At 39.9% G+C, this 11106-nt stretch overlaps 2 protein-coding genes across 2 annotated transcripts; one reads left to right on the forward strand and one right to left on the reverse strand.

Moving 5' to 3' along the window:
* The first annotated feature begins 3440 nt into the window (after positions 1 to 3440).
* LOC123745980 (keratin-associated protein 19-3-like) lies at positions 3441 to 4591 on the forward strand. Its single transcript, XM_045727087.2, has 2 exons — positions 3441 to 3527; positions 3934 to 4591. The coding sequence occupies exons 1-2, from the start codon at positions 3519 to 3521 to the stop codon at positions 4231 to 4233; spliced, it is 309 nt and encodes a 102-aa protein (XP_045583043.2). The 5' UTR covers positions 3441 to 3518; the 3' UTR covers positions 4234 to 4591.
* A 4031-nt stretch (positions 4592 to 8622) lies between these two features.
* Positions 8623 to 9738, reverse strand: LOC123745979 (shematrin-like protein 2). Its single transcript, XM_045727085.2, has 2 exons — positions 9617 to 9738; positions 8623 to 9126 (listed from the first exon to the last, which is right to left on the reverse strand). Exons 1-2 carry the CDS (start codon positions 9710 to 9712, stop codon positions 8773 to 8775), a joined length of 450 nt encoding a protein of 149 aa, XP_045583041.2. The 5' UTR covers positions 9713 to 9738; the 3' UTR covers positions 8623 to 8772.
* Between the last annotated feature and the right edge of the window lie 1368 nt (positions 9739 to 11106).

Consider the following 11106-nt stretch of genomic DNA (forward strand, 5'->3'; position numbering starts at 1 on the left):
TTTGACGCTCGGGTTCACCAGCTCGAAGCATTCTAGTGAATTAAAACTTTTTTTTTAATTTGCAATGAAGACGTCAGTGATAAAATAAATATGTAAGTTACCAAATTAGTTTGAGAGATGTATTGACGATTTGTATCTGCAGAATCGAGCTACTAGCTCTTGGACCACGCCTTTCTAATCAATTTAATTCTCCCCTATGTCTACTATATACATCTCTAACACACACACACACACACATAGAGAAAGCAGCTCGTAGCAAGCTGTCTAACTCCCAGGTACCTATTTACTGCAAGGTAACAGGTGCATCAGGTTAAAGGAAACTGTACCCATTTGTTTTTCCACTCAGCCAGCCAGCCCCCACAGATGTGTGATTGGTACGATAATAGCAGTCATAATGCTAGACTTAGCCAGAGATATTATAAATTGACACATTTAATAGAGTTTTAACACTTGCATCACTTCCTGCTACACAAAATTCATGTCATGTGTTGCCCAGAGTTAAGATACTTGTGTTACATTCAGGTCTCTCCCGTCACACATATATAGAAGCCTTTCACAGACATAATCTGTGCTATATAATCACTCTATTGATGTTATAATTATCACAATGTTCCTCAAACTCCCTTAAGCATTAGTCGTACCATGTTCCGTCGTGCCTCAGACGGACAGAATTAGCTAATGTATCGTTGATGAGAGCAGAAACCTTGAAACTAGAAGTGGCGTCCTAATGCTTCCTGAAGCTCGTAGGCGGCTAGTTGACCACGTCACCAGACATTTCCTCCTCTGGTTTTTGCCACACCGGGGTGTGTCTGGATATATTAAACACACACACACACACACACGCGCGCGCGCGCGCGCATATTCACAGAAGGAGAGATATGGGTAAGAAGAGATGAATATGGAGAAGAGAATGTATTTGGATAAGGATGTATGGGTAGTAACGTAGTAGGTAGGAGGGGGACAGAGAGAAAGAGAGATAGAGGGAGTGGATGGATAAGAAGATAGAGATAGAGGATGGATAAGAAGAGAGATAAATAGGGAGAGAAATGTGGACACGGAGAAAGTGGTGGATAGGGCAAAGAGAGATGTTGAGAGCGAGATAAAAAAGATAGAGAAAGATAGAGGGAAATAAATAGGATGAAAGAGAAAATGGTGGAGAGAGAGAGAGAGAGAGAGAGAGAGAGAGAGAGAGAGAGAGAGAGAGAGAGAGAGAGAGAGAGAGAGAGAGAGAGAGAGAGAAAGAGTGGAATAGGGAGCGTGAGAGTTGTGATAAAAAATATATATGTAGAATAAAATATATCGATTATTCATATGATACAGTTTTCTTGTGAGAAAACTTTACATTTCGTCTATGTTTCTCTCTAACTTGCTCTGTCTGAGACTCTGACATTTGTGTCGGGCATATCTCTGCTCTGAACACTATCCTCCCTGGCACATCCTTCCACACATCTGAGCCCGACAACAGTGAGCTCATTGTAGATTTGCAATAGAGTTTTATGTGAGTGGTTGTTTTATGGAAGTGTCTGTAATCGAGTTTGTAAGATCTCTATTACAAATCCACAATGAGCTCACAATACAAAACTGATCAATGAATAGTTAAAAATATAATTTCAAATGGAGTGAAATCGACAGCCCCAGACCAACGATTGGAATTCATTATTTACCACAAAACAAAAAGAACTGCTGATTTAATAGTTAAGAACAGCCCCAATAAACAATACAACACTCACCAAACAGCAAATGTGATATCAGCAGTGATCACTGTACACGTGACTCTTGGTTATCACTGTACACGTGACTCTTGGTGATCACTGTACACGTGACTCTTGGTTATCATTGTACACGTGACTCTTGGTTATCACTGTACACGTGACTCTTGGTGATCACTGTACACGTGACTCTTGGTTATCATTGTACACGTGACACTTGGGGGAATCACACACCAAGGCGGGACTGTGGAGCTAGGGTTACAATGGTAGCAACGGTGTTCCAGTGGTACGTTACAACGCCAGGAATATGGTTATATTTAACTAAATATGCTTAAAGGAACGCCTGTTGTCCAAGTATACATATCAATATGTATACACAACCCACCCACACACATACCTACATGTATACACAACCACACATGCATGCTCAAATTCCCATATCGGTTTCTTCGAGGCCCGTCTCAAAAAGGATTTTTTTTAGCGATGAATTTCTATTGAATTCCGAAGGTGGGCCGCCCATCGACCACAACTTCTGCGTATATGGCCTCACACCTGTCTTGAATAGTATGAGAAATATCATAACTTTATGATTTCTCTGGATTTATGGTATTTTTTATCTTTTTTGCACACACACACACACACACACACACACACACACACACACACACACACACTGGGGGTCTGATAGCTGAGAGGACAGCGCGCAGGACTCGTAATTCTGTGGCCCGGGTTCGATTCCAGGAACAGGCAAAAACAAATGGGCACAGTTTCTTTCACCCTGAGGTCAATGTTCCCTAGCAGTAAATAGGTACCTGGTGTGTGTGTGTGTGTGTGTGTGTGTGTGTGTGTGTGTGTGTGTGTGTGTGTGTGTGTGTGTAAAAATAAATAAATTAGTAGTTACAGTTCATTGATTAACAGTTGAGAGACGGGCCGAAAGAGCAGAGCTCAACCCCTGCAAGAACATCTAGGTGAATAAAACTAGATGAATCCACACACAGAGAACCAACGAAACAGAGCTCAATCCCCGAAACACAACTAGGTGAGTACACACTTACATTCTTCATTCCTTACCTGAAGATATTTCAAGAATGGAACGAAACGCTTTGGAAAATATACCCTTCAATAATCCTTAGAGTTTCTTTACCAGCAACGTCGGTAACTTGATTGCTCTTCTTAATCCCGAGTGAGAAAATAGTCAGAAGCATAAAAGTTGGGAGTTTGATAGGGCCAATAGGCTCCAGAATCTGTACACCAATTGATTAACAGTTGAGAGGCGGGCCGAAAGAGCAAAGCTCAACCCCCGCAAACGCAACTAGGTGAATACACACAATACGTGTATGTGTGTGTATGTGCTCTTGTGTGAGTGAGAGTAATACTTTCTTTGCAGATGTTCTTGATGTTCTTGAAATCATTGTCCTCTGTGCTGTTCTCTGACCAACACAGATCTTTTGCTCATCCTCGTTCTTCCTCCCCGACTGTGAGAAAGTGAACTTGTCACGTCCCAGGACACACAGTAGTGAACATGGGCTGCTAACACCATGAACACGAAGGTGAACTAAGACACTCAAGATCAAGGAGCCAAAAAAGAAAAAAATAGACCTCAGGAACTTTGTCAAGTTTTTCTAAAACGGTCTGACCCAGAAGTAAACTTGGGCAACTTTTTCTCAAGTGACTGTTCATGACCGATGACAATAAACTTTACAGAGGCGCTTTAAAGTAAAATTCTGCAATTGACAGTGCTGATCAAGTTGCTGTATATATAAGAGGAGCGCTACTGGAGAGAACACAGTCAATCACCAACTCACCAACATGAAGTTTGTGAGTATCCTCTACTCTATGACATCTTTGATGTTAAATGATTTCCAGGAAAATAGAGAACGAAAGACATAAATCAATATTATATATATATATATATATATATATATATATATATATATATATATATATATATATATATATATATATATATGACAGTGTCAGACCACGGAGGAAAATTGAAACAGGAATTTCCTTTAGTACTTTCGTATATTAATACATCTTCAGAAGGAGTTTATATGTATTAATATACGAAAGTACTTAAGGAAATTCCTGTTTCAATTTTCCTCCGTGGTCTGACACTGTCACATTTTTAATCACGTGTTTACTTTCGTGATATACACACACATATTATATATATATATAACTATACATGTGGCGTAAGATGGTGTTGTTGTTCCTCCTGTAGACGCCGTTCCTGCTGGTGCTCCTGCTGGCCGTCACCGCCGTCCTCGCCAGCCCCGCCCCTCACAAGTTTAAGAAGGGCGGCTTTGGTAGGCGCGGCTTTGGTTACGCTCCTGTGAAAATTATTCCTGTCCACTACCCGGTCTACGTCGGTGGCTACGGCGGCGGCTACGGCGGCGGCTACGGCGGCGGCTACGGTGGCGGCTACGGTGGCGGCTTCGGCGGCGGCTTCGGCGGGTATAAAGGCGGCTTCGGCGGCTTGTATGGCGGAGGCCATTACGGAGGGTATGGCTATGGGCGGTAGATTCAGAGACCTAACATTGTCGAAGAGTATTGCGGCTTAACCTATACCTGTACCACCTGTCATTAATTTTATTCGTTATTACGCCCAACCACTTGGGTTGGACGGTAGAGCGACGGTCTCGGTTCATGCAGGTCGGCGTTCAATCCCCCCGACGGTCCAAGTGGTTGGGCACCATTCCTTCCCCCCATCCCATCCCAAATCCTTATCCTAATCCCTTCCACGTGCTATATAGTCGTGATGGCTTGGCGGTTTTCCCCTGATAGTTCACTTTCTTCATTCACCTGATACTGTTTGCCAACACTGTCCATATCAATTTTGTATGTATATATATTTAAAATATTAAAAGATTCAGTGTCTACTTACGACTATTTTTTTGTCCAACGTTTACAAATTAATGTTTACAAATTAATGTTTACAAAAATTAAATATGTTTAGCTCTCTTTCTCTCTCATATACCGTCTGACCCAACTGTGGGTGTACATAATAAATATATATTATATATTATATATATATATATATATATATACATCACTTCGGGTTGCCATATGTATAAACATTCACAATTCATTTTACACTGGTTCACCAAGCAATTATTCATACATTACAAATGTGAATAGTATGAGAAACAGAGCGATTAATGGAACAAGTAATGGGACGATTAAAAGCGACGAGTAAAAAGAGGATTAACAGAACGAGTAAAAGTATGAGTAATCCATAACATGGACAAATAATGCATTTGAACTCTAGCCGTGTCTATCTGAATATTTATAAGGCTTTTATGCGGACTTCCGTTTGTCCAATGCGAACAGGTTTGCATCCTTAACGTGGGATATTCTAAATTACTTAACATAACTGTCTGTGCTACTCGTAATTAAAAGTGTGTTATGGGTTGAAGTGTTGCTAATCGCTTGTTTCTAATTGGGTATTTTAAAGATTTTGACAGAATGAGTTGAAGATTAAATTGGTCTTTAAGGCCGTGATATAATCATACTAAGATTAAATAACAGGAAGAATATTGTAATCCCCGAACATAGTCGAGGGCTATATAAACTTTCAATATAAATATTATATATATTATCATTATATAAATTCTGGGGTGCGAGTTTTCAGTTGCATATAGTCCTGGGAACCATTCAGGCTTGTTCGCATATTATATATTATATATATATATATATATATATATATATATATATATATATATATATATATGGGGATCCATCATTTCTACATATTTCTTCCGAATTAAGAGAAAATTAGATAATTTTTTAGTTTTGATAACCATAATATTATTATTGATACTTTAATGTTTTTCTTCTTAAGAAAAATAAATATAGAAATAAAAAGAGGGAGCTGCAAAGTTGCTGCAAAGTGATTATAAGTTCCCTAATTTAGCCTCAACGAATTCCAATTAAGTAACCCTAAAAGCTCTTATGAACAAGGAATACAAAGTTGTTTCTTTACCTTTATTATTATATCCGTTTAAACATACTAATATTGAGTAAAATATTTACACAAATCTCTATAAATAATGGAAATAAATTAGCGAGCTCAGTGGTTTTTGTTTTACAAAGTAACGTAGTTCTTTACACTGCGGGAGACTTGTACTTAAGAACATTATAATGAAGGAAACTACAGAAGGCCAATTGGCTCGTATGAAGCGGCTTCTGTTCATATCCGCCCACTTATGTCTTGATTGACTTAAGATAATCAATTGATCCAAGATGATTGTCACTCGCACAAGGGTGCATCCCGTCATATGAAGTATTAGAGTAGAGTGTTAGATTTTAACCCCTCTTCCCTGGGGACATGTGGCTCATATTGGCTATATAAAATTATATTTTATATACCCAATATTTTATTATATAAAATTGATAAAATTACACACTATAGTTATTAGAATGCTGATAATAATAGCAACATTGTGCTTATAATTAACGATGTGAGTAGTATATTGTGACACATTTTGCGGCGTGTGCAGACAGTCTGGTGGTAGTGGGTGGGGTACTATGATGACCTTGTATGTCGTTGTCATGTCCACCACAACTGCTTGGTCGTTCATGATGGTACATAGTTACATATAATGTGTGTATACAGTATAATAACACCAGAAATAGAATGTTGTATTGTTCTAAGCAAATAATATCGGCGCATCTTAGTGATATGAATATATGGATGTTCCAGAATTTTATTGTATAAATTTCTCAAAAGACACACTATTGAATATCACGACTGCATAAAAAAAAGGAAAAAAAAAAAGACAGAGACAAGCCAATCAGAAATAATGAAATAAATATATAACCAAAAATATAGTGACGGCAACTCCCGCCAGACGGAAGCCCGGGACGCTGACAGGATCAGCCTTATGATTCGTAACGTCATCGCCAGACTTTAAGGCTTTACCACGGCCAAAATAAGTCACATACAATTTTTTTATTATTTTTTCCTTCACCAGAAAATGTATTTTAACAATATTAGAAGAAAAAACAAAGTTTAGATATTATTTTATTTCATGCAGACCTGAATATTGCATGGAATTATCAGTCAGTGGTGCAGCCTAAAGGTTAGGGAATGTAAATTAAGCTTTTTCTTAAACGTTCTTTATATGGAAGGTATCTAATATCTAGGATTAACTTTGTCATACTTCTCTGAACTTGTTCCTGTGAATTTATGATCATTCTAAAGTAAGACGATCAAAATTTAATTGCATAATCTAAATGGGGCATAACAAGAGAAAGATATAGTTGAAGAATAATGCCAAGTGAATTTATTTCTAACTTGTAGAAATGTCCCAATATCACATTTGTTTTATTTCAAACATTTATGCATTAATTTTCTGGTTTTGGATTCATACTAATTATGACTCCCAGATCTCGTTTGCAATCAAACTTTGCAATGTTGAGCACTTTCAAGCTGGCAACTTCATTAGGGCTACATAGCCTTAGAACCCTACATTTGTCAGCATTAAACTGTATCTGCCAAACTTCCGTTCATTTCTAAAGCCAAACTAGACCGTCTTAAAGCAATTTTGTGTCTTTTACTGAATTTATTACCTGGCTTATTTTTTGTATCGTCCACAAATTCACGAATATTGCTGCTCAACCCGGTATCTAAATCGTTTATATATACGTGAGAAACAACAAAGGTCCCAGCATAGAGCTCGGGCATTCCACTTTCAACGGCCTTCCGCTCTTGTTTAGCAACATTTATACTAACTCTTTGTGTCCTTTGATATAACCATGTTCTTATATAACTTAGCGCAGCTCCACCAATACCGTGAACCTCTACCATGCAAATAAGTTTTTCGTGAGGCACGAAAACTTATTTGACTTCAGCAAGGTTGTATACCTTGCTGAAGTCAAGGTATACAACGCATCAGTTTTACTATCAAGTGTCTCAAAATATTGGAAAAATATATAATAATAATATAATAATTATTAATTGTGTCTGGGGACAGGAAGCCAGTGTATATTCATACACGTTTGGCTTTTATCGAGGGCACCCCCCCCCCCTAAGCCGAATTACTAACCCCGTCCAGGATGCAACCCCACAACAAGCTGGCTAACTCCTGAGTATCTAGTCACTGCTAGGTGAACAGAGGCATTAGGTGAAAGTATCCGGGGTTCTCGACCGAGATTCGAATCCGGAGTTCTCGATTGTGGGTCGAGAATGAACCCAACTGTACACAGGAAATTCGTCAAACATGTTCGGTCCTTTCTAAAGCCATATTGTGTGTCCAATATTAATCTATGTTCTCAAGTAGTCTTGAGGCTTGTGTGTTCTTGTCATGGGTGCCTTGCCAGCCTCGTGGGTGTCTTGTCAGCCTCGTGGGAGTCTTGCCAGCCTCGTGGGTGCCTTGCCAGCCTCGTGGGTGCCTTGCCAGCCTCGTGGGTGCCTTGCCAGCCTCGTGGGTGCCTTGCCAGCCTCGGGGGTAAAAAATACCCCATGTAATAATGTACATTTCTCATGACACGAGCATCAAGATTACTCTTTTCGTATGGAGTGAAGTTTTAACAGAGTCTCTTGTGGCACCTCTTGTGTAATAGCTTATTCTTGAGGGAGATTTCGGTAGTCACGCCAGGGAAGGGGAGGTGGGGGGGGAGCAGGTTATGCATATTATAGATGTTGGAAAATACACACAAACCAGCTTTGTTTCTCTGTTAGACGGTCTAGATACAGTGCATTATTTCGGTTGCATTGTTTCCCTCTCATTCAGAATGTAGGAGAGAGAGAGAGAGAGAGAGAGAGAGAGAGAGAGAGAGAGAGAGAGAGAGAGAGAGAGAGAGAGAGAGAGAGAGAGAATGGAGGGAGAGATATGGGGAGAAAGAGAGAGAGACATCAACATTGTTTACAATAGAAATATCAACCTTGGTAAATTAAAGATACAACTGATAGTCTTTCATATTTATATTGACGAGACAGCCCACATGATAATGACTCCTACCATAAGGTGAAACTTAAGATGAGTGACAATGGATGGAACTCTGGCGAGTGTCTATGGGTCCAGCGCGGGCACTCAGTGCCCATAGAATCTTGGCCAATCTACTTTCCATAGCCATACCCTCCATAGTGACCGCCACCGTACAAGCCGCCACCGCCGAAGCCGCCATGGCCGAAACCACCGCCGTAACCGCCACCAAAGCCGCCTCCGTAGCCGCCGCCAAAGCCGCCACCGTAGCCGCCGCCAAAGCCGCCGCCGTAGCCGCCGCCGTAGCCGCCGCCGTAGCCGCCGCCGTAGCCGCCGTAGCCGCCGTAGACCGGGTAGTGGACCGGAATCACTTTCACAGGAGCGTAGGCAAAGCCGCCTCCGCCAAAGCCGCCCTTCTTAAACTTGTGAGGGGCGGGGCTGGCGAGGACGGCGGACACCCCCAGCAGGAGCACCAGCAGGAACGGCGTCTACAGGAGGAACAACAACACCATCTTACACCATATTCTACAGCACGGTGGAACACTCACACACTACATGGAACTGACTCACACATTCAAGGAAAAACTCTCACTTCATTAATGCTAGATTTGCTTTCTTTCTATCACACATTTACCTGTAAAATAACTTAAAGGTGAAACTTTGCTCTAAAAAAAATGTAATATTAAGATCCCCAGGAACAAGGCACTACTGATATCTATCGTTAGGAATCGTTCGACGATTTTCAGTACTGAGTCACTGCAAGTAACAATTATCACTCTCAAGTCACAGTCAAGCAACAATTATCACTGTCCAATCAACAGTCAAATAATAATGAACACTATTGAGTCAACAGCCATACGTATCACTAAATAAAGCCCAGTCGACATTATCATACAACTTAAAACTTGATACGACCAGCAAAACTGGAAAACTAAGCTGACGTCTCAATATAACTGCTATTCACACGTCTTAACTTACAAGCTTCATCTCGAAGGATTGGTCTGGTTGTGTGTGTCGGGTGTGTGCTTGGGCTGGTATATATATGTATACATGCCCCCATCCCCCATCCCCCATTCCCCCCTCCTAGCCGGGGTCGTAGTCTGTAGTTGACTCCGGGTAGGGAGCGAAGGACCGCCCTCTCCAGCTGGCCTTGACAGAAACAGGTCTTGACCAATTTCCTAGTTGATTGGCCACTGGACAAAACTAGATCCACCCTCGGAAATTCTCACCAAATCATTACCTAAGAGAGACGATCACCCCAAGCTGACCTAATAACTCCGTCATTACATCAGAAAGTTGTTAAATAAAAATCTTATTGAAATCGAAACATTTTTAATAATAATAATAATATTATTATTATTATTGAGAAAATCCGTTGAAGCTGTGAAGAGGATTCGAACCTATGCTCTGAGTATTTCCAGGCACACACGCCCCAGGCAAATATAGGCCCACGACATGGTAAAAGGATTACAACCTGGAGTTTTATTGAACACCCTTGTGTGTTCAGTAGAACTCCAGGTTGCAATCCTTATACCATGTCATTGTGTAATCGCTAGAGCGTGTGAGAACTCCCACCGCATTGGTTCGAATCCTCACCAAGGCTCATATGGATTTTTTCATCGATACAGACATTAGAGTGAATACTCTGTGTAATAATAATAATAATATTATTATTATTATTATTGTTATGTTTAAAAGAGCATAAAATTCTCCATTGCATAAAAATGCGTAAAAAACGTTTAATGAAGTTAAAACTGCTTTTTATGCTCCTAAAAGGAGCATAAAGGAGCATTTTTATGCTCTTAAAGGTGCATAAAAATACTCTCATAAAAAGAGAGTAACTAAGTCTGTTGAGTTAATATTATTCTTGTTTTCTTCCATCTCTCCTCCGCTTCCTTCCTCTACCATCCCCCTCCCTGATCTGTCTGACATGAGAAAACGTGTACAGATGGAGAAGGATCTAATCAGGCCCCAAGGAATTAAATGAGTAAATCCCTACAGCTCTTAAGATGAAGGCGTTTACCTGTGTCACCCTCATCCAAATGTCTACAGTGATCAGCAAGACATCAACAGAGCAATATTGAGTCATATCTATTCTCTCAGTAGTTAAGAAGTTCTGAAACAATTACTAAAAACGTGAAAACAGTTTTTTTTTCTATTCTAGAGATAACCTACGTGTTTCCTAGCCTAGGATACATGTGTCCTCGACTTGGATACGTGTTTTACATCCAAGAATACATATGCCTTACTCATGAATACATGTCAGTTGTGTGAATAAAGACTGAGAAACTCACATTATATTAAACGACAAAGAATTATATTGGAATTGATAAAAAATATGAAAATCCCTCCCGCACTCTATTTATATCTCGCTTTTAGTTGATAAAGTAATATATATATATATATATATATATATATATATATATATAATTTGGTTAGGTATAAATAGCAACTATCTTTCATGGGTC

Source organism: Procambarus clarkii, chromosome 78 (genome assembly GCF_040958095.1).
Source record: "Procambarus clarkii isolate CNS0578487 chromosome 78, FALCON_Pclarkii_2.0, whole genome shotgun sequence".
In the NCBI taxonomy this organism is placed as follows: domain Eukaryota; kingdom Metazoa; phylum Arthropoda; class Malacostraca; order Decapoda; family Cambaridae; genus Procambarus; species Procambarus clarkii.